This window comes from Mastigoproctus giganteus, chromosome 5, assembly GCF_048544385.1.
Source record: "Mastigoproctus giganteus isolate SK-2022 chromosome 5, ASM4854438v1, whole genome shotgun sequence".
NCBI classification, from domain to species: Eukaryota; Metazoa; Arthropoda; class Arachnida; order Uropygi; family Thelyphonidae; genus Mastigoproctus; species Mastigoproctus giganteus.
Genome location: NC_143579.1, coordinates 181749174 through 181774727, shown reverse-complemented (window position 1 = coordinate 181774727; position 25554 = coordinate 181749174). Strand labels below are relative to the sequence as shown.

At 37.2% G+C, this 25554-nt stretch overlaps 1 protein-coding gene across 1 annotated transcript in view; it reads right to left on the bottom strand.

The window, feature by feature from the left end:
* Window positions 1–25554, bottom strand: part of LOC150085895 (immunomodulatory peroxidase-like) — a 312395-nt gene that overhangs the window by 154133 nt on the left and 132708 nt on the right. Inside the window, exon 12 of the mRNA XM_090374732.1 lies at window positions 4373–4469. Within this exon, the coding sequence (XP_090230858.1) occupies window positions 4373–4469 (97 nt within the window). The remainder of the gene's footprint in view (window positions 1–4372; window positions 4470–25554) is intronic.

Sequence of the window (25554 nt, the reverse complement as noted above, 5' to 3'; positions counted from 1 at the left end):
ACAAAGAACAGACACCACGAAAGGAAAAGAGATTTTCTGCACTGATGATATTAAAAAATTAAATAAATAAATATATTAAGTATGCCCACTATGTTTAAACAATGAGTTCTAGAAATTTTTTCCATAGTTGGTATAAAAACTGCTCTGAAGGAAATTCAGTAATATGGATTAATAAAAGATGTTTATTAAAAACTGTCATTAATTTAGTCTCAATGCATTATTAATTGCTAGCTTCTTACTGAATCCACCAATCTACTGTAGAAAGTTAGCATAATTGTGAGCATTGCCATAATAAGATGCTGCTTCACCTTTTCTATAACTACTTATATTCTTCTTGATGGCTTGTCACAACAAGTTGCTGACCAATGTAATTGGTCAGTTACTTCTTGTGACAAGGTAATTGTAAATGTGTAATTGATCACCAACTTGTCACAACAAGGTAGTGACCAATACATATCACTCAAATGGTTTGTTAAATGCAGCTTTTGCATTTCCATTCACTGAGATAGCATTCTTATTGTGTTACATTTAGCATGCGACATAGCCTGCATACAATAAGACAAATTCCACACATTCTAGGTCAAAAGTGACCATTCCTGTACATCACATTTGGGACCAGATGTGATGTACAGGAATTCAGCTATCTTCTTCCATCCTCAATGCCACTGGAAGTTGGAAACTTTATCTCATCACCATTCAGTCAACAAGGTGAGGTGGCCTATATAAGACCTTCAGCTGGTGGCCTTTCCACGGTTGGTGTACTCTTGATGACATTAGATATGGGTCCTGGCACAAAATAGACCAGGATTTAGGTCATTCTGTGCACAGAATGATAGTCTATTTCAGGAGTGACCAACTGAATTTGTGATGCGATTACTTTTTTTTCTATAAAATCTGCAATCTACCATCTCAAGAATTTCATGCACATGGTTAAAAAAGTTAAACACATTGAAAAATGTTTATAAATTTTAAAATTAAATACAATTCAGAATTCTTATTTTAAATTCATACGTATTTAAATTTTTAATTTATGTGAAGTTTGTGTCTTCAGGTCATCTGCAAAGCTTTTCGAAATCGGGGATATACTGTGATAAAGCCAACCATAAAGCATCTTCTGTATGCAAGTCCGTAAGAGTTGAGCAATTCTTCATCTTTCTTTGTTTCAAACACGAAAATGCCGATTCACATAGACATGTGGAACCAAAACAGGAATTTAAAAGTTCACTGCATTTTTTTACATTTGATTACTTTTCTCGGCAAACATATTTCCAAAAACCTTTTTTTCTGATGATCTGGCTTTTAGGAAGATACTGTTTCGCAATGTAATAATTTAATTTTCAAGTAATATTTTCTCCAAGTGAAAAATCTCAGTGATTTTTTTCTGCAATTTGTTTCATATCTAAGTCAACATTAAATGGATAAGAAATATATTGAACAATGCCTTCAATTGTTTTAAAATCACAATCTGATTTCAAAATTGTCCACAACTTTCTAAATTTCAGAAACATATTTTTCATTATTAAATTCAAAAACTGGATATTTTTTCAAATGCTCTTAAATATTTCAAAATGATCAATTATTTTTTCTCTGAGATCCTTAGCCATTGCCAAAAATTGATATTCATATGCAGAAATACTACTAATCATGTCACCCACATTTTTATTTTTTCCTTATAATTCAAATTCAGATCACTTAATTTACTTGTAAAATCTGCCAAAAAAGCCAGATCACACAACCACTCCTTATTTTGTAGCTGCTGATAATTTCCCCTTTGAACAAATTTTTTAATTTCATTCAGCAAATTTTGAATTCTCTGTAGAAATTTACTCCGACTCAGCCACCTCACATCTGTGTGCAATATCAAGTTCTGGTTTATTTTCATCTAGTTGCATTTTGAAAGTCGCCTTTGAAGAGACTGTCCTCTGATGGAATTTACGATTTTGAAAGCTATGTCCATAACACTTTTAGTATTTAATCTTTTACTGGCTAACACTTGTTGGTGGATGATACAGTGGATAACTCAAAATCTGGAAATTTATTATCCTTTTGGCACAATGCGCTGAATCCATTTATATGCCCCGTCATTGCAAACAATGAGTCCAGTCCCGTATCAATAACAACAGATGAGCTCCATCTGTTGTTATTGATACAAGCTTAAATAGTGGTAATTCAACTTTTTCAATAAAATTTTTAAATGCGTTAAACATATCAAGAACTCTAGTTCTTTCTTTTAATGAAACCATACTCAGCAGTTCTTCCCTGGTAGCACAATCATCAAAAACCATACTTATAAAAATGAGCAATTACGCTGTATCACTGATGTCTGTAAATTCTTCCAGTTGTAAAGAAAAGGACACACAATTAGCAATTGTTTGCTGACATTTTTGCTCATTTTTTCGATGCGTCGCATCACAGTATTTCGAGATAATTGCAGATCTTGAAGAGCACTTTTAATTTCATTTTTGTAAATTTTCAAAAAGAGAATCTGTTATTTCTAAAAATGTATGTCTTTGATAAATTGACCATCATAAAACGGTTTGCATTTTTTTGCAAGAAGATGACTCACTTTAAATGATGCTACAGTTACTGGTTTAGATTGTAAATTAGGTGTCATGAAGAAATATTGTTGTGCGAATAATCTCAATGCAAGTTCTTTTAATTTAGTTTTTCTAAGGTCGTTATTACACGGAAAATGCAATTGGTATTTACCATGGAGTGTGTTAAAGTGCCTTTCTAAATTTCTTTTTTGGGTATAGCCATGGAGGCATTTCAAATCAATGCAACATTTTTCTTTTATCATTACAAAAAAGTACAGTAAACCCCCGCTATTCGCGGGGGTTACGTTCCTGAGAAATGTCGCGAATACCGAAAAAGCGAATACTGAGTTATGGCTCCCACAGTAATAAAGGGGTTCCGTTCCAAAGTATGAAACATATAAGAAAAACTAGTCTAAAATTTTGTCTATGTATGTATTATATGTACCTTCATAATATGACCATTAGAAATGCAAGCATATGGCATCGAAATGAAAATAAGGAACAATTTAATATTAAATTGTAATATTTATTAGAAATTTCAAACAAATCTTTCAAACCAGCGCCTTTGCTAGCTAAAAACTTATCCCGCCAGTGCTATCACCAGTTTCGCTATAGTGTTGATAAAGGAGTTTTGCTTTTTCACGAAAAATGAGTGAACTTAACGGAATTTTATTTTGAGTTCGATCTCCTATCCACAGATTTAAAGCTTTTCCCATTTTTTCTAATTTAACATCACGAGTTACTTAATCAATTAGCACGTTTTCACGGACACTACGGCGGATTTCTTGATTGATCGTACCATTGACTCATTGATTTTATAATGTTTTGCCACTGAGGAGACACTTTCACCATTAGAAATTTTGTCTAATAACTCAATTTTATTCACTAATGTCATCACCTTTGATATTTTCACATTTCCCTCATTATTCCCTCAATTCAATTCATTTCCCTCACATTTCCCTCAATTCAATTTATAAGCATATAAATTAAAAGCAAACGACGAAACCTTCCACGGCAAGCGCATAACACATACTGACCAAGGATTAGCGAGAAACATCCACTCTCGTGATTTTGTCACCCCTCTCCCTCCCACCCACCCATTGAGCTCTATTTTGACCAGGAAAGATAATTTTAGCCACGCCCATGTTTTTTATGGCGGAAAATATTCACGGCGCTTTAAAATTCACATTTTTTTAGGTTTCATTTTATATTAAATCAGCGATTGCGAATACACGAAACCGCGAATAGCGGGGGGTTTACTGTATTCTAATTCTCACCTCTTGATGAAAATGATAAGTTTTACTCTTTTTCGTAGTATTCATTTTAAATCAAATCAAAGGGTATAACTGGATAATATAAGCTAAATAAGAATTCGACACATACACTATGCTCGCCACAATGTAACTGCGTGAATTTTTACAAAAGAAGCCTAGCAGCAGAGCAGCAACAAGAGTAGTCACATGGTTCAATGGATTTGTAATAAGCATATGCAGTGGGGTGCATAATAATAAAAACATTTAGATTTTGACTAACCTATTTTTTATATATTTAAAATTTGTTATGATCGACGGAAATTAAAGCCGTGATCGACTTGTTGGCCACCCCTGGTCTACTGGATGCTGTAGCAACAGGCACTAATGTTGTATAGAGACAGTGCACCACATGATGGCAGTAGGTGCTGTGCGTTGAAGTCACTACTGGGAGTGATCCTAATGCAAAACTATCAGTGTCAATACTGAAAACTTCTAAAAGAAAAAGCAGTCACAAAATGGCCAAATTAGAACAAATTCCAAAAAAAAAAGTCACTTATCCTTATACTAATCTCTTAAACTTACCTTACAGACTGAAACAGGTGCATCTGAAGCTCTGGAAAGTCCACATTTCTACAAATAATTGATGCAAAACTGGTTTTTCTTATCTCGTTGATTTGATCTATAAACAAAAAAAATGTCAATCATAACATTACAAATGTACTTTCCATTTATGTAATGAAATTTATGTAAAAGAGAAATTAAGACAAAATTGATAATTATGCAAAAAAAATTACCTAGAGGCAAGAGTATTCCACTACAACTTCCTAATTGAATGTGATGCACAGTTCATTTGTTTTTCTTTATTTTACATTAACCAAGTTGCAGGATTTATGAACATGAACACAGAGGACTTTATACTTACTTGAAAAAAAGTCATTTTTAGGCATTATCATATATGCATAAAGCACCTGTTGTCATTGCTATGCCCACATGTCATGAACTCACAGTGGATGGATTTTCACATTAAATTTTATATTTGTTTCTTTTAGAACAATTTGTGAAGCCTTCCTAAATTCTGTTAAAATTTGTCCAATAAAATACGGAATATATATTTTTTTGTTTTCATAAATATCATATAGGCTATATACCACATATTGTAGATGAAGCACTGGATACTATGTTTGCTGCCATACACTGAGTGGAAGAATGAGTAAGCAATATGCCAAATGCAAAGAAACAAGGTATTCTCTGTTTGTACATAAAAGTAATAACGTTGTTGCTTTCTGCTTGCGATTTTATTACAATTTTTCTTATTGTTTATAAATCATGATTTGCTAGCATACGTGAAACGTAACACTGCATTCATCAACCAACTTATTCAAGCATCATGCTTTCAGTATACAAGTTACGTACATATATGAGAGATTCAGAGAAAAAATATAAATCTGCCTCACCAACACCCACCAGACAGCCAAAACTCCCATATTTTCTTTAACAACCATAGCAAACTTTTGTAACCTTTCCCACATGATGTCACAATATGGTAGTTTGTAACTGAGGAGATTGTGTCTACTTAAAAATCATGCCATTCAAATGCTTTCCATTATAATTTATGCAATCACTAAATTGGGTCAGTACACTTTTCATTCTATGTACTTACTCTATGTAATTAGAAACACCATTTATATCTTCAGAAATTGTCATTTAAATTCAAGTAGACCCTTAGGAGATTTCTTGTAAATCTATTTTCCTCCAATATCCGTATTAGAAAAAAAGTCTAGTGGGGACAAATTTAATTAGTTAATATACATTAAATTTCAGGCACATTAGTAAACCTGTTTCAAAAGTATCCACATACTACATGCCATTATTTGAACTCTCCCAAATATTTTATTACTCATGTCTCAGACAGTTTTTAAATTCTGTACAGTGGGATCAACTGACGATGTTATCAACAGCAAATTCTAAGTGGGAAGCATTCAAGGAATTAATCGTGGACGGTACTAAAAGTTTCATAGTATTAAGAAATGTTGTTCAAGGTTTAGGCCTAAATGGTTGTCAAATGAACTAATGAGACTCGTGGCAGAGAAGAAGAATGCATGGGATGCATATAAATTATCAGGCGACGCAGAAGCCTATGCAGATATAAGCTAGTCTGTAATCAAGTCACAAAGGAGGTTAGGCAGGCGAAGGCAGATTAAGAGAAATCTTTGGCAAAGGATGCTAAGAAAAACAGCAAGGATTTCTTTACTCATATAAACTCTAAAAGGAAGGGGATGAATCTGATTGGTCCACTTGATATCGATGGTTCAACTGTTGATGATTCTGCTCAGATAGCAAACAAACTGAACGAGTATTTTGCATCTACATTCACACATGAGGAGTTAAGAAGAATTGAAAATGCCAGAAGGTTATCAAATTGTAGCAGGGTGCTTAATGATTTTGTAATAACTGAGTACAAAGTGGAAGAGAAATTGTTGAAGTTAAACATAAGAAAGGCACCTGGGGTGGTTGGGATCTATCCAGTTATATTAAAAGAGGTGGCAAAGGAACTAAGCAAACCCTTAGCCATAATTATGAGCGCATCCTTGAACTCAGGGGAGGTCCCCATGTACTGGAGATGTGCAAATGTACGCCCAATTCACAAAGGGGGATCGAAGGGTGACAAGAGTAATTACAGACCAGTTAGTTTAAAACTTCTATTCCGGGTAAAATAATGGAATCACTAGTTAAAGAAGCATTGCAGGATCATGTAGACAAGACTTTATAATATACCTTAGGTTGCACAGTAGGGATGCATGACACCCCAGTGACTACTTGTGTTCCATCCCAAAAAATGGTGACCATAATCTTGCCAGCTGAAGGTTGTGTCCAAAATTTTCTGGGAGGGGGGGGGAGAACCCTTGTGCTTCCACTGAATTGATTCTTGCTTGGTCTCAAGATCCCGGTGATGAACCCATGTTTCATCACCCGTAACAATTCTGGAGATAAAGTTTCAGGATCCTGTCCATAAAGCTTTAAATTCTCTTCACAACACCATACTTTGAATTGTGAGAAATCTGGGGACCCACCTTACATTGACACAGTCATCCCCAAATGTTCATGGAGGATGTTTATAACTGTTCTTTCAGTTATGTCACATTCCCTGGGGATTTGAGCAACCTTTAAATGTCTGTCATTCGGCACAAAGGTTTCAACAGCATGGCACATTTCTGGAGTGGCCGCTGTCACAGGCCTTCCTGGACATGGATCTTCAATGGACTCTCCACCCCACTTGAATTGTTTTGACCAGAATTTCACCCAGTACTCTGAAAGTACACTGTTGCTATACATAGCCATCATCCCTTCATGAATGGCCTTTGGCCCATGTCCTTCTCCAGTGAGAAATTTGATGACTGAATGATTTCCACTTTCAGCACATTCGCAATTTGATATAGATGTCTTTCTTCTTTCTGTTACTGCAGCACAACCTAAAAACACAGTGGAATTAAAATTAGTATGATTCAAGTTGAGATATGTGGTAGTGGCAATAGTAGGGTTTTAGGAGCATCACTAACTAAGGCCATATTGCTCCGTGTATACTCTAAGTTGCATGTGTGCTGAGGTGATCTTTTGTTTGCTGCAGGAAAAACCCGAGTTTAAGGGATAAAAACCCATGCTACCCTTGCCTGAGACCAACTAACTCAGCTACTTTGTGTAAAAGGCCCATAAAATTCCTCGGGACTCAAACTCCAGTCTTTTCCACCCGCTGAGAGGGACAGCAATCCTACCAACTGTGAAACCAAGAGGGTTTCAGATATGTAGGAACATGACAGATCATGAATCATTGAAATATAAATGGGAAGTACCTTAGGTAGTAATTTATTGAACTTTCCTCGTGTATCCATTCTTTTACAAACACTGGCTCCATTGGGGTTGAACACAGAATAACTAAAAAAAAAAAAAAAAAACGACTAAACAATAGCACAAAACACAAATCAAATGATAATTTTGCATTTCCCACGAAAATCAGAAGACAATTTGCATCCAATCAAAACAATCAGAAACGCAAAATGATGTAAATGAAGCATTCCCAATAATCAGCCAATCAGAGAATGCAACCGGACAATAATCCGTTCTTTGGCCACTCCCACAAAGATACCCATGTTCTGGAGAATAACCATTAATCTATTTGTCAAACATAATTTAATGTTAACTAATCAAAAAGGCTGTAAAAAATTCCAATAAAAACCTATCCATTCCCACGAGCACAAAATCGTTCCAATGTTCATGTTTGAATACCAAAGGAGTTAAATGCAGTGGATATTGTCCACAGCAAGTGTTCATCTGAATTCTAACAATTGACATTGTGTATTAAGACTTCCACGTTTCAGTTTAGATCTTCAATATAAAACAGTCTTTCATTGAAGAACTGGCCTGGAAAGTAGAGAAGCACCACCCCAGGCGAGTATGGGCTTGGCACACCCAGGGTCCTGAGCTGGATATCACCTTTCTTGGTGATCTCTCTCTCTCTCTCTCTCTCTCTCTCTCTCTCTCTCTCTCTCTCTCTCTCTCTCTCTCTCTCTCTCTCTCTCTCTCTCTCTCTCTCGAATTATTTTTTTTATTTTTTTATTTTTTGGCTGGTGCAGCATAAGCCTCAGGCTTCCTTGCACCATATGGCTAATAATAATAATGTCCATTTTCTAATAATTCATGCCAAACTGAAGAGATAGTGATGGATCGAAAATCGAAGGGATTGACTGATCTAGCATGTTTATATTGAGCATGGGACTATACTCAAGCCAAGGAGGATGAACCCAGATTTCTGCAAATATTCTATTGATACAGATTATGGGAACAGCAATATTGGTCTTCCTTGGAATTAGAACACTTAGTTAACTGATTTATTATTGCAAACAGTTCTAGTTCAGAGATAACGGCATTCTAAGGCTTGGCACGTTAACTGACTCACTGTCCCATGACGGATCCATCAGTACTTTGTGCGAGGACAAGAACCTAAGGATTCTGTTGGGTGTAATACTTAGGACTCTCAATTTTGCGTGGGGGAGAGGAAAAAGGTTGTAATGTAGGTGATTCCGATTTGGATATCGTCATAAACACAGTGGATAGAGGCAATTCTTGATACACTCGAAACTCTATATAAAGACCCCCAGTTGAATGAGAAAGCAGTTATTATATCGATTGATCAAAAAATAGCATTAGTTTAATGAGAAAGAGAAATTGGCCGGGACCAACCACAGAGTTATAACGTATGGGACATTAAGAATGGGGTCGATATAAAACGCTTCGAATGTATTATCAATTCTACAAAGAAAGCTGAGAATTTTTCTTTCAGATATTGCTGCTTTTCCAGACCTAGGACTGTTAGCTTGCAGGTGCACACCCATGATTTTTCTTTGGGGAGAGCCGCTGCTGTGACTTACATTTTTTTCTATCGAGTTTTTGGGATGGCTGAAGCCGGAGACTCCCTCCCCCACGCCAGGTGATTTCGTATTGGCTTACTAGCAAACTGCACCGATTTCTGCAATATTTTGCAAACATCATTTTCCAATTTGTTCAACTCTCTTCAGCAGAGGAGCCTGCCAGTCGCTCACACAACCATCGTTAACAAAACACTTGTAAATGTTAACAACCAAGAACTGACGGTTTATTTGAAGGAACACTCAAGTTACTTAACCCTCCCCATACATGTTTCGAAATTGTAGTTGTGCTGTTACAAGAAATTTAGTTTCGTGACGATTTCTCTGCCCATATGCCATTTCGAGTTTCTACTAATTACTGTTATTGCGAGTTATCTAAGATTAAGCACTTTCGCTCCAGGATTTTCGGAAGGGGGAAGGGAGAGAAAAAAATATGTATAATCATTCAAAAGAATTCGTTCATCTCATGTTCGGACTGTTTTGAAAAAGGGCAAGAAGCCAATTCAGAAGAACAGTGCCCATGGAAGTATCTGTAAAAAAGGCATGCAGCAGAAACAAGTATGTCAATGAGACAGCAAGTGGAGAGACTATTAGAGATGAGTCATTAATTAACCTCTTTTGAATGGAATCTAGAAGCCTGAGAGAATTTTACTGCCCACTTCAAACCCACAGAACAAACTTTTCATCTTCCTCGTTTATTCATTCAACTGTCGTTTTCTGGAACAACCTTCCTTCATACTTATTTCCCGAAAATTACAGTCTACAGAAGTTCAAATCTAATGTCAACAAATATCTTCTTTCGTCTTCTAAACCTCCAACCCAAGCACAGTACTAAGTACTATAGGTTCTAATACCCTTCGTGTTTGGGGTTTTCATAAAAAAAAAAAAAGAAAAAGAAAAAAACAAGTGTACATTAGAATCCCCTCATTCATTCACGTGCATATACACAACTGAAAAACAGAGTCGGCCGGACGGCAAAACTGAATTATTTCCCCCCCCCCATGGTTTTGTAATGTAAGCTGGAAGTGAGATGGAATAAGAAAAAAAAAATGTGTGCAGTCGAAAACCGTTGCGAACAACTCTCTTAACAGTATAGGCAGTACATTTTTTGTATCAAACCAAGAGTATTTCACATGAAAAGCACAGAGAAACGCAGATAAGCAGTCAGGAGTGTCTTTAAAAAAAATAAAAAATAAATAAAAATTAAAGCTGCATTCAAACATTTTTTTTGTTTCGGAAAAGCGAACTGTTCTATAATAAGTATTCAAATTATGCATATATCATAGAAGTAAAATAGATAAAGAGTTGAAATCAAGTACCAACATTGAACTCCATGGCTGGAATTTCATGATGTGCAACGGGAACCGTCCATTTCCTATTCACAAATTCTAAAAGCAATGAGTAAACTAAAAGCGTAAACCTAACGTGAGTGTGAAAAATTTCAAATATTTTTTGTTCAGAAATCACACTGCAACAAGAAATATCAATTTCATTGATATGCTAGTACAGCCTTCTTTCTTCTTCGCCTAGTTGAAGTATACTTTGTAAAAACACCTTCTTGGGAAGAGTTTCTGTAGATTGAGATTATTTAAGATTGGCAACATGAAGAATCGATAAAAATCAATAATCTCCAGAGGCCGATTAAGGTCAGATGAGACCTCGGGCGCAGAAGAAAATATTGGGCCCCTTAAAAAAAAAGAGAGAGACAGGGAAAATAAAAATACATGTTAACCATTTTTTTAAATAAATAAAAAATGGTTATGTACTATTAATGTTTTATTTCCAATAAAATTTGAATATAATATATGTATAATATGATTAATAATAGCATAATAATAATCACAAAGTTTTGAACTAATAGTTGAACAAAATGTAAAAGTATAATTAATGATAGTATACATATAATAGCAGTAACAATCAGAAATTTGAACAAAAAAAAAGATAGAATTTTACTTGAAATTAAAATTACAAATGTGAAAATATTTAAATAAATTTTTTTCTTGCTTTCGTTTTGCTAACTTATTAACTATCTCATCACAATCAATAATTTCAGGTAAATCACTCTCTATATATAAAATAGCCATATTATTTAGTCTTTCCTTTGAAATTGAGTTTCTTAGATAATTTTTTACTCTTTTTAGACAAGAAAATGAGCGTTCCCCTGATGCGTTTGAAATTGGCATGGTTAACAAAATTTTCAAAATAATTTCCACATTTGGAAAAGTTGCTTTCATATCTAATGCTTTTTTGTATATAATTATTAATTGATCGCTTGTCTTCTTCATTTAAAAAGATTAAAAACTGTTCCAACTCATCTTTAAAATTACTTGAATCAAGGTCATCTTTATACATTTCTATTAAATTATTAACGCATTTTTTCTTTTATTCTACAAATGTAAACATGAAAAAAACTCAAATTACTTAACATTTTCATAGATTTTTCCGCATCTGTTCAGTTCTGCTATTAAACGATCGCATATTACGTAGAGTACATTATGTAAAAAAAATTCCTTTCGATTTTCTGTACATGTTCGCTTGCGATCATCTTCAAATGTTTTACCTATTAGTTCTTTAACTTCTGATTTGATTTCGTTGAAATTATGTCTTATGTTTTCATTAATAAAAGTTTCTAGACTTTTTAATAATGACGCACCTTTAACAATTATGCAGTCAATAAATTGTAAAGATTTACTTGTTGCATCGATTCTTTGCAAAATTTTATTCCATAGGACTGTCATTACTGCAGTTTCATAATCATTATTTCTTTAAGTAATGTTTTGCTTCAATAACAACAATTTTTTTTTTCTTTTGTGGAATTGCATATCTCATGTAATGCCTCTTTTACATTTTTGTAGCCCCATTTTATTGCTAAAACTGCATCATCCCTGGCAGACCACCTTGAATCTGACAATTTCTTTAATGTATAAGAACCTTTATCCTATTTATTGCATAACATGCTCCATCGAAATGTTGATGCATAGAAAAAAAAACAAACAAATTTTGCACGAATAAACAATATCTGGAAGCATTACTACAACTCTCTGCAGCAACATAGCTAAATTAAGTGAATGACTGGAGCATGGAATAAACGTTGCTAATGGAGCATGTTGTCTTATTCTTGTTTGCAGACTATTGTACATATTAGCTGCATTGTCGTACGATTGTCCACGGCAATATTTTATATCTTACTTAGTATTGGTAAGGGTATCAAATCCACGTGTTAACCGTTCGTAATTTGCCGCCATTGTTACGTGATACAAAATATCTCTAACTAGATAGCATAATATTGTCAATTAAATTGAACTTTGAACTATACATATAACGACTTAGATTATGTAACAAATAATTAGTAAAAATAAATAATTAATACTTAACTTGATACAGAAGTTATATAAAAGGGATTTCGTAGATAACACTCGATACTGAAACATAAATATAGCGTTATAACTGTGTTGGGATACAAGTTTAGGGTTTTAATTTTGTACTGAAATTGAAATTTTATTGAAATTAAATCGAAATCATGACTCAGACCAGAGCATTAAAGCAAAAGGCTCAAGCTAATGGGAGTGCTGTGGCTCAGGGGAGAACTGAGGAGGGCAGTTGCCCTCTGAATCACAGCCTTTTAAAATGCACTACTTACGTGATGTTTGTGAAGCAGTCGGGTTCGGGACATGATACTGCCATGGGGGGGGATGTCTTTGTGTGTGCACGATGCAAGGAGTGTAAGGAAATCAGTCGACAACTCAGCGTTGTTATGGACATTTTGAGAGCTTGAAGGTCAGGGGGATGCCCTCGAAGGATTAAAAGTGAGAGGCCCATCAAGCTCTCAGCTGCCCACACCAATGCCAGCGCTTGCACTTGGTCATCACGCAACACAGCGGCAGCCCCCAAGGCAGAATACGCTGGTCCCAAAGGAACTAGTAGTTGTTGGTGACTATTGTCAGGGAAACGGGAAACATGCTTTGTAAAAAGGATAGGTGGAACAGGACCAGGGCATGTCTGCCAGGGGCAAAGGTTTATGACATTGTAGAGCGGATATCATCTTTTAAGGGCACAAAAGGTGATATAGTTGTACACGTCGGCACTAATGATATTAAGAGTAGGAGACAGGCGGAATTACTTAACAAGTACAGGTCACTGTTGAAAAAAATCCGTGAATTAGAGTGGAATTTGAAAGTGTCTGCAATTCTGCCCAGACATGATAGGAGGGAGTATATGATGAGAGCCGAGCCTTGTCGATCAATTTGGCCCTGGAAAGATTGTGCAAGGCTCAAGAGGTAGAATTTTTTTCAGCCTGGTCTGTACTTGTTAACAGGAGAGACTGCTTCTACAGGGATGGGATACACTTAAATAAAAAGGGTGCAAGAATGTTTGCTGATGCTATCGAGGCAGTGTTAGATGGGTCGGAAAACTGCTAGATTGGGGGGGATACAAGGACTAATAGATTAACAGTAGCCATTGGCAGAGGTGAAAGTGATTCTTGCACTGCTTCTATTGGAATGAGCAGCAGCTTGGAAAATAAGATGCAGGATATTTCAGAGACTGCTGGGAGTCATTGGGGTACACATGGGTTGCGTTAGGGTAGCTAAGAAAAAGAACAGGTGCATGTATACTTGCGTGTACACCAATGCTAGGAGTTTAGTAAATAAATTTGATGAATTTGAGGTATTGCTCAAAACATCAAAGGCAGATATTGTTGAGATTTCAGAGACGCGGTGTCACACAGATATAGGGAGTGCAGAACTGGAATTTGGGGAGTACAATGTCTACAGAAAGGATAGACAGGATAGGAAGGGAGGAGGGGTTATGCTATTAGTTAAGAAACACATAAAATCCAAGGAAGTGAAGCCAGTCGACATCGCTGGACAGTGCAGTGTCCAGTCAGTTTGGTGTGACATAAGCATTGGGAGATCAAAATTGAGAGTAGGAGTGTGCTATAGGCCTAATGACTCTGATGAGTATAATAAGAAACTGTACAGGGAAATAGAGTGGGCCAGTAAATCAGAGTCTTATAATAAAGAATCTAAAATAATACTATAGTATTTTGTGCATTTTAGTTCCTCCACAATGTGTGCCATAAGATAATCATCAATTATTTGCAAAAGTTCATCACACGTCTGATGCGTTAAGTAATTTACATGTCCGCTACCTTGATTTCCATATTTTTGTAAGTGCAACTTTAAAATATTGTCATATTTGTTCAAATACTCTGAACTAGTCAAATAATTGCCTTTTCTCGAAGTTGTTGCACTGTCATTATGGCCTCTAAAAGCAATGCCCAAACTTGCGATGAATTTTATTGTGGATACAATTCTTCACAGAATCTCTCTCTCCAATAATTTTCTTTTTGCAATGTAATTTGCAGATTTTGAACATCAATGCGATTTAACGCAGAGGAACGCTTGTATAATGTACACATTGAAGCGACGTGCTCTTTTGACATTTGATGCTCGGACAAAGTTATTTCAATATTTTTCCAATTTTGGAACCCTGTAGTCTACTTAGACTTTGAGCCTGAAAACATTTTGCATGGGTAACAATAAATTGATTTGGATGTTTCGGAAAAAATTAGCCACGTCCTTTCTTCTTTTTCACCATTTGAAATTTTTCTGTAAAAATGGTCTTTACACAAGCCTCTGTAAGTAAATGCGATCACCGTGTTTATAGACCGATTTAAGTGTAGTTATATCGCCTATATTTTTTAGTTTATTTGAAATTAGAAATTCAACCATTTCATTAGATAAAACGTTAGGCCAGAGAGCAATATCTTTTAGTGTAACTTCGAATGGAATATTTTCTGTTTGCATTTCAATATTTTCTAATGGACTTTCTTCTATATTATTTTCTACTGGTTTTCACCTGGTTGACTGTTTCTTCATCATTGTTGCTTTCTTCTATACCTTGGTTTTCAACTTCAACTAACTCTTTTTATTGACTGATGGAAGCTCTTTGTTCTTCATCTTTATTGTTGCTCGAATTATGATGGCCTGAATGGCAAAGGCCAATTATAAATTTGTCCAATGCTCCTTTCTGTTGGTTGGCAACTTGCTTGCATCTTTTTTTAATTTGTCTTTTTTCAGCCCCTGATAGATGTTGTTTCATTTTCTAGCTACCATTGGTAGCCTACCAATGAAAAGAAAAATATAAAATTTAATAGTCTGAATGATTAGAATACTAGAGAAGAGATTTTTCGTTATAGCACAATAAATTAATGATTAATTAAAATTCAAAAATTATTCACAAACAACGAAAATCCAGGCGCAGATGTAACAACAGGAATTAATTTTATCTTAATATAACTTCAACAATATACGATATACGTGTATTTCGTAAGTCTGCACTGCAGGAGAACCTTTGTAAGTACAAAGTAGCAAATACGATTCTATTGTTCCGATGGGCGGTAGCGCAGCCGCGGGGGGCCTATGCAGCGTAGTATGTGTATCAGGTTTTACCGCCGATTTTTAACTTGTACGTAATTAAAATTGCACATATGAAACCAAACTTGGTGTAATTAGAAAAAATGTGTAAAGTTGGGGTTTTGCGGGGCCCTTCAGAAGTCGGGGCCCAGGGCGCGGCCGCCGCTAAATCCGTCTCTGATAATCTCAATAGCTCAAACCACCTAACTCGCACGGCCTCAATTCCTAATGTAATCGAGGGAATGGTATACAACCGGCAGTGTCACTAGATTCTTTATTCCGGCAGTTATACAGTATACTGTCGAAATAACGGCAATCGAGATCGGATGTATACATACAGCACAGTTGTCTTGCAGTGCCGAAAAAAGAAAACGGCAAGTCACGTGATCACTATTTGTTTACGTTTGCCATTTTCAAAGTAAATTCTGTACTGATATCACGGATTATACCGCTTGTTTGTTTGTTTGGGAATTTTTTAGGCGCATGGGCGTCTATGGCCATAGTGCGCCAGATTATACCGCTGTTTTACATTAAAAACCACTCACTATGGCTCATAAAGTTAATAAACCTCATACAAAGATTGTTTGTTTGTTTGTTTGTTATTTGGTTTTTAGGAGCATTAGCAACTAAGATTATATTGCCCCGGGGGTATGCGGTGGTCATTCCCTGACCTTTCCGCATCCGGTGGTCACGGGCTAGAACCCCGGTTAATCTAGAAGCGTGTGCTATGCACTGCTGCTCCTGCCCACTTGGCTAACCGAGACGCCTCATACAGAGAAGAAAAGAAGAACAACACTATAGCTTAGTGACAAACTTGATATAAACTATTACATTAGGATCATACGGAATGTTAATTCACCCATGTGTATTATGAATTGTGTATGTTCTCTGCTCGATTTGCTGCAAGAAAACCCCCAGTTTCTGGCGAAAAAGCCTTGCTATCTACGCTTGAGACCGACTAACTCAGCCACGGAGTGAAAAAAAGCCCATAAAAAAGTTCCTCGCGTCATCGACGGGATTCGAACCCAGGCCTTTTCCACCCGGTGTGGGGAGAACTGTGACGATACCACTGTGGTACCGCGCAGAATAAACTTGATATAATAATAAAAAATAAAAAAATAGAACGGGGCGTAAGCAGAAGTGTATTAAAGACAGAATGTAACATTGGATCGTCTACATGTTTTTATGTGCAGTTAATAAACTGCATTCTTAATCTCTCTATTTCTTATTTGGCCTCATTATTTCTGTATTAAATACATTAAAAGTAAAACTTTCTATATAACGGCACCTTGAATCCCCGAAGGTGCCGTTATTTCGAAAGTCTACTGGATTTGCAACATCAAAAACAGTTAAAAAGCAGTTCACACTGAGTCTATTTACCATTATCATTAACCATACGGTGCGAGGAAGCCGGGGCTTTTGCTGCACCAGGCAAAAAAAAAAAAAAAAAAAAAATTCTGAGTTACCCGGAAAAAGAGAGAGAAAATGATGATATCCAGCTCAGGACCCTGGGTGTGCTATGCCCATACTCACCAGATGTGAGCCTTTGGGGTTGCTTCCTTCCTATTACAGCATACGGGTCTCTGAACTTAAAATTCATTATTTAGGCTTGGTTGATTCAGGCAGTGTTATGGTGGTCAAGAGAGCTGGGCACATCTATCAATGTAGTCTGTATAGCGAATTCAGGGCTACTTCAGAGGCTCAGTGTACTATGCTTGTAGAATGAGACGAATACCACCAATTCCTTAGTAATCTGAAAGTTTTTCGTTGTCTTCAAAACTTGGTAGATAAGGTCTTCAACAAAATAAAAGCTCTAGGTAATCCAATTTCAGCTACAAATCGGACTTCTCAGTGATGAGTATCTTCTCTACCTTTTGGAATGTAGTTTGGATACTGAATATAGAGGGTTTCTGGTCCGGCATCAATGAAGATAAAAAATCTTACGCATAACTCATGTAAATTGAGTTCTGACCTCTCAATAATTTACGTTTTAAAGTCATAAATATCCTATGAACAGTGAAGATTCACAAGGAAAAGAGACTAAGGAATTTGAAAAGAAATATGAGGAGAAAACCTTTCAAGTTTTTCCTGGAATGCGCTTCACAACCGCAGGACTTCAGTAAAATTACGGTATGTGCAATGCATCTATCTATCTTTGACTTGGTTTTCAAGACATGGGACTTCTCTGCAAAATATTCTCTAACACTGGACTTTAGTGTGTCATATATTATGACTTAGGAATCGGCGTTTGGAGGATGACACGTATTTTGCTTTTAAAAAGCTCATTGAAAAGACTGTTTCAAAGAGCACATTGTACTATCCTCCTATTCTTTTTACATACATCTTTTGCTTTACATAGGTTTTTATTTATATGGTTTAAAATTTTTTTAAATTATTGCTTCCGTTATTTTGATTATTATTTGTTAACATCTTTATGTTGAAGCGGGATCAGCTTGCTGGTACCACTGGTCGGGCTCCAATGGTACTGTATGTTTTCACTTGGATAGGGAGGGATTGCTGACACCCACAGGATTTGGATCTGCCTGTGCGTGCATGAGTGTTTGTTTGGGAATTATTTTGGCGCATCGGCATCTACGGCCATAGTACGCCATACCTATGGCAATATGTATGCTATTTCTTTACAGATAACGAGTCAGAAAACTGGTTTTTGCTAAAGATGGTATACATTGATCGCTTTGAGAAAGGTAAAAACGTTTGAGATTTGTTTTATTGCCAAAAAGTGAAGTGAATGTTAGAGGGTCTTCTGTTGCGGCTGGAGTGAAGAGATTTTGGCGTTCTATTGCAAATTTTGTGCATTCCACAAGGATGTGCTTCACAGAAATCACTGTATTACAGCGATGACATTGAGGATGAATCCCCCTCGTAAAAGATAACAATGGGTAATATTAATGTGATCTATTTAAAGACGAGCTAGTATTACCTTCTGTTGTCGAATTGGACTGAAGTTTGAAGGCCACTGCTCGGGATTTGGCTTGATACTTCGAAGCTTATTTTTAAGTTGGTTTTGCCATGTTAACTGCCACTGATACATACATTTTTCCTGGATTATTCGTCTATAGTCTTGATGTGGAACTTTCCACTTGTCATCGGGTGGTAAGTCAGCCGCTTTTGCAGTATTGTCCGCTAATTCATTTCCTGGAATTGCCATATGTCCTGGGACCCAACAGAAATGTATGATTCTTCCAAGCTCAGATAAGATATATAAAGAGTTTGTTATTTCTTTTACGATTGGGTGGGTGATGTTCATGCTGTTTTCCAGGGCCTTTTTTTTTTTTTTTTGATTTGGTAGTTGTTGGCGCTTCGGCCTCTGTGGCCATATTGCACCTCCCAAGGTTTTTGCAGTACTTTGATCCAAGCCCGAGGCGGGAATCGAACCCGCGACCTTTGGGTTGCCGGGCAGGTACTTTACCCACTCGGCTAGCCCGGTCGGCTTCCAGGGCCTGAAGTGCACTTAGAGAATCAGAGAAAATTATACTGTTTTCAATATTGGAGGACTCAATATACTTCAGTGCAACCAGAATTGCCATTAGTTCGGCGGAAAATATACTGCACTCATGTGGCAGTCGATAGGCCATGTGGTGTTCGGAAAAACTGCGGCGATTCCAACGTGGGCGTGATTCTTTGTCCATCTGCATGAACTACAACGAAGTTTGGAAACTGCTCCAGTATTGCTTGCTACAGTTGCAAGAAATTTTCTTTATGTAGTGCAGATTTGTTCCATTTATGAAGGTGGAGTAATGCTCCATGGAGCAAGGAGAAGTGGAAGGATATTTGCAATATTATCAAATCAGATTAAGTTCTTCTTAAAGATGTCTTATTCTTACTCCTAACGGTCGGTTAGCAGTAGGGCCGTTTTGGTATAACCTGCTGTGTTGCAGGTTGAAAAGTATTTGCCAGTTTGGTGTCAGGCATAGATCTAATTTTATGTGCATAGCATAATATAAGTTGTTGCCGTCTGATAGGGAGTTCGTGAGCTTCAGCATATACTGTATACAGCATATGTATATTGGCGGTGGGGCAGGATTTGTTAAGGTCTATACCTAAATCCAGGTAGCTAGCAGATTTGTTGTTATCATTTGTTTTTTCTAGTGTGAGCTCCGTCGGATATATATATATGCGTGGCCTTGTATGAAGTTGGGGGCAATTTGCTACGAATAAATCGTCAATATATCTGAATATGACGATATCAGGAGGTAGTGATGTTTCGAACATGTATAAGTAAAGGTTAGCAATGATGCAGCTTGCTGGGATGCCCATGGGGTACCTGTGGTTTGCTGGTAAACTGTTTTTCCGTCGAAAATGTATTTGTTAGAAATGCATAAATTCAGCAGATTCTTCCAATATATAGGTTTGCAGTGTATGTTGTGTTCGTATATATTATACAGGTTGTTTAAGACGATCTTCAAATTATTTTGGTCTATTCTAGTAAATAGGCTGTTGAAGTCGAAGGTTTTATATATATATATATATATATATATAAAATGTTCATATTTTGAATCTGAGTTTGAAATTACAGAAGAGCATCCTCGCACGATTTTCTTAGTGTAAAACCATACTGATTAGGTGGAATCATGTCATAGAGATATAACAATTCTTGTAAAGGTATTGCCATCAACCTCTCTAACAACACTTTGCCAAGATTAGCCAACAAAGAGTAGGAACAGGTGTATACTTGCATGTACACCAATGCCAGGAGAACAGTTAATAAATTTGATGAACTTGAAGTGCCAGTCAAGATATCAAAGGCAGATATTGTTGGGATATCAAAGACGTTGTGTCACACAGATATAAGCAGTGCAGAATTGGAATTTGGGGAGTACAATGTGTACAGGAAGGATAGACAGGACAGGAAGGGCGGAGGTGTTATACTGTTAGTTAAGAAACACAATATCTAAGGAAGTGCATCCAATTGATGTTGGTGGACAATGCAGTGTTGAGTCTGTTTGGTGTGAAATAAGCACTGGAAAAGGAAAAATGAGAGTAGGGTGTGTTATAGGCCTAATGAGCAATTGTGCAGAGAAATAGAGTGGGCCAGTAAATCAGAATGTCTTATAATGGGGGAATTTAACTTTCCAGAAATTGACTGAAACTTGTGGGTTGGTCACTCGCACACTAGCAAGACTTTTGTGGATTTATTGGATGACTGTTTTCTACAGCAACATGTTCGAGAGGCAACCAGAGGGAGTAATAATCTTGATCTGATTATCAGCAGTGATTATTCACGCATTAAAAATTTGCAGATAAAGGAACCACTGGGAGACAGTGATCACAATGTACTGATGTGGGAACTACTAAAAGATATAACTACTATCAAGGCTAAAGGGAAGGGCTTTTGCTTTCGTAAAGGTGACTATAGTGGTCTGAGACAGTTTTTAAATTCTGTTCAGTGGGATCAACTGATGTTATCAACGTTGAATTTTAAATGGGAAGCCTTCAGGGACATAATTTTGGAGGCTACTAGGCTTTTCTTTCCAACTAAGAAATACTGTTCAAGGTTTAGGCCTAAATGGATGTCAGATGAATTAATGAGGCTCGTGGCAGAGAAGAAGAAGAATGTATGATATGGATATAAAGTATCAGGTGACACAGAAGCCTATGGCAGGTATAAACTAGTCTATAATTAAGTCACAAAGGCGGTTAGGCAGGCGAAGGCAGATTACGAGAAATTTTTGGCAAAGGATGCAAAGAAAAACAGCAAACAATTCTTTACTTATGTAAACTCTAGAAGGAAAGGGATGAATCAGATTGGACCACTTAACATAGATGGGTTGACTATTGATGATCATGCTCTGGTAGCTGATAAACTTAGAGTATTTTACATCTACATTCACACATGAGGAGTCACTCAATGAGGAGAGTGCCGGAAGTTTATCAGACGCTAACAGGGAGCTAAGTGATTTTGTAATAACTGCGAGCAAAGTGGAGGAAAAATTGTTGAAGTTAAACATAAGGAAGGCACCTTGGGTGGATGGGATCTATCCAGTTATATTAAAGGAGGCAGCAAAGGAAGTAAGCAAACCCTTAGCCATAATTATAAGAGCTTCCTTGGACTCAGGGGAGGTCCCCATGGACTGGAGATGTGCAAATGTATCACCAATTCACAAAGGGGGTTCATCAAAAGGTGACAAGTAACTACAGACCTGTTTGGATAACTTGTATTCCAGGGAAAATAATGGAATCACTGGTTAAAGAAGCATTGCAGCATCATCTATACAAGACTGCAGTAACAATTAAGACACAGCATGGGTTTGTTAAAGGGAGGTCTTGTCTGACCAATTTGATCGGATACTATGATGTGAAAAGGAACGGAATGCCAAAAATAATTTTGATATCATATGCTTGGATTTCAGGAAAGCTTTTGATACTGTTGCACATGGAAGACTGTTCTACAAATTGGAGAGGGATGGCATTAAGGTAAGTTGCTACAATGGATAAAGGGATGGTTGAGTGGGAGACGACAGAGTGGTAATCAATGGACACTGCTCTTCGTGGACAAATGTTGTTAGTGGAATTCCCCAGGGTTCTGTGTTGGGCCCATTGTTGTTTGGTATATTTATCAATGATATTGATGAAGTTATATCAGGTTTGATGTCGAAGTTTGCAGATGATACAGAGGGTGACAGGGTTGTAAAGACAGTACGCTACTCCAACCGGATCTAGGTAAGTTTGGAAAATGGGCCGAAAAGTGGCAACAAGTTTAACATTGACAAATGCAAAGTACTGCATATGGGTAGCGATAACCGAAGAGAAACATACCAACTCTGTAGTATTACACTCAGGGAAGCGGAAAGTGAAAAAGACCTAGGAGTAATTGTGCAGTCAAATATGAAGTTCGCTGAGCAGTGTAGACGGGCTGCCAGGGCAGGTCATGGAGTCTTGTCAATGATATATAGGAATTTTGCTAGCAGGAACAGGGAGGTGATTATCCCGTTATGCAAGGCAATGGTTAGGCCACAACTAGAGTACTGTGTACAGGTCTGGAGGCCTCATTTTAGGAAGGATGTAGAGTTGCTACGAATACAAAGATGGGCAACAAGATTGGTGAGGGGAACAAATGGGTGCTCTTACCAAGAAAGGCTTAAGTTCTGCAAATTGCAGCGCTTGGAGATTAGGCTCCTGCGAGGTGATCTGATTGAGGTGTATAGGGCTTTGAATGGGTTGTACAAGCAGAATGCTGATGGGATTCTTCATCATGCTCAGACTTAAGAATCTGAGGTGCCACAGTTTCAAACTGAGGAAAGATAGTTGTAGAATAGATATGCGAAATTTACCTTTATCCAGCGGGTAGTTGATTGGTGGAACAAACTTCCATCTTTTGTTTTGGAAGCTAATAGCCTAAATAAATTTAAGGCTGAGCTGGACAGGAATTTGGAAAGAATGGAGGGGTGAAATGGGAGCGTTTTTTTTTTTTTTTTCGCTGATGCTGCATAAGCTTGCATCGTAAACCTCTACTAATGCTAAAGCAATTGGACGGTACCACTTGGGGTTAAATAAAGGTTTTCCAGGCTTCCGTTTCAATGGGAATAGTCCTATTCTAAACAGTTACATAACAGAAGCAGTTGGGTACCAACTGGAAAAACCTCACTATAAATGCATTCTCAATCAAATATATTCATGGACATTTTGCAAAATCAAAGTTCTTTAACACCTCTGCCAGTTCATCTATTGTAAACGCCATGGTATTGTCTCTAGCTACATATGACTGATTTTTTCTCAACAGTTCGCATTGGCACTGTGAGTTCAAGATGGGATCGTCATCCGTGAACAGCCTGGTCGATATCACATCTACCGAATCCTCCCAGCCAATATTCTGAGTGGAATCCCTTGAATTGTATTAAACACTTATAAGTTGTCAAAAAATCAACTTCTACGTTGATCTCTTGACAACTTATATAACAAAACCCCAGGGATCGTTTCTCCCCGATTCGTTTACAAGCAATCGCCAGGTTTCTCTTCCGAGTCGCCATGATGCTCATGTAATTATTTGTAAGAGATATATAGTTAAGCAGCTGTTACATACCAGGACCCTATGGATAAAAGTTCGTAATAATCATCATCAAATTAACTGCTCCAGAGTGCTCCCCCAAGAGGGTGTCCTCTCTGTTGCATCGTTAGAACCATTCCTTGCAAATCATGCAAACTTTACCACGCATGCCGATGATATAAAGTTCTTTGTTGTTACAAAATGTCACAAGTCTCTCTAGCCTATCACAGTGATCTCCAACCGACAGTTACAACTTGAAAATTACCTTAATGCGATTGGGCTCTCCATTAACAACGAAAAACTGCTCAACTTACTATAACCAAAAAGAGAAATATAAACGATGTGAACATCATGATTGGCAACTCCCTAGTTAAAAAAGGCACCCAGCATTAAGATTTGGGCCGAACCTGGGACAAAGACCTTAGTTCTTGCCTCATTTTAATGTCACTCGGAAAAAAATATATGCTGCTATATGGGCACTGAAACAAGAGATCTCCAACTTCCATAACCCACACTTCATCACTAACTATATTCTCTGTTGCATAACCCCAATTCCATTGGGTCTCAACGATATGGTCCTCGGCACCTCCATTTTACCAAACCAGGTTCCTATCCCTGGAATACTGGATTTTAAAATGCTGATTGTAGGTCGTCGCGTGCCTACCACCTACAATCTCAAAATCTGTCATGCTCTCTAATCTAAATATGCTACCGTGGAAGTATCATATAATCTCCAGGAACCTCGTGATCTTCGCCCAGCTTCTTCTCCGGAAAATTAAGCTCGCCTGATATCTGGGATATCATTGCTAAACCGTCAAACCGTAATAGAACTCATACCAGCGTACTGCCACTCAGATCCAAGCTGAGCAGCATGACCTCCACGGATAACATGTTTCCATTTAATTCCATGGAAATATTTAACAGGTTATGCATTGACTGTCAGACGCTCTGCAAGGACAAAATGTACCGATCTGACTCTTTGGCAGAGATGCATGCCCTGGTCAAGCTGTAGGTGATAACTTCCGGAATGCTATATTATCCACTTATTGTTATATTTATGTATCTACGATTATATATTTATGTAATCAGATGCTGTAATCAGAGAAGAAAAGACTGAAAACATATCTACAAACAATCTGGCAGCAACGTTGGACTGACTCAACAAAAGGCGATATAACTCGAAAGTTTCTACACACAATATCCGCAATGGTTCAATTCCGGATTCTACACTACTTACCTCCTCACAGGACACGGGGCGATCAACAACAAACTGAACCCCCTTGGCATCACAGATAACCCCATGTGGCTCCCTGGAAAGATGGGACTACATAATGCATGAATGTAAGCAATATGAAGATTTACGTGGACAACTGATCACAAAGATACATTGATATTTATTACTTAAAGGGGTCCCAGCCAACCAATGGCAACCCCGCTGTCAGTTACACATAATTCAGCAGTACACTTATATATACTCCTTCTCCTGTTTGCCCAATTACAGGGAGAAAAAAACCTGGCACGACCAAAAAGATTGATATGAACAAACTGAAAAATAATCAATTACATGAAAAATAAAATATACATATAATTAAATTTCAGACAAAGTCCAAACTTCATTGGAAAGATCTGCAACTGTTCATAGTCTGTTGGAAAAACAGCAGCGCTAGGAGCTGCCGAGAACAGAAATGCCAGCATAAGGAGCTGGAGTTGCAGTGGATATAGCAGACTCAAGCCTCCACGATTTCACAGAATTCTAGGTAATTCGGCATACACCAGATCACAAAGATACAATTCAACGCCAAAAACCAGGAGCATTATCTACTAGAGAATGAAGCAACTTACAAGCTATTCTCCAAATTTTCCCAGAGCCTCTACGCCAGACAGCAAACCCTCCCGCCACCAGCAAACCCTGAACAACCAGAA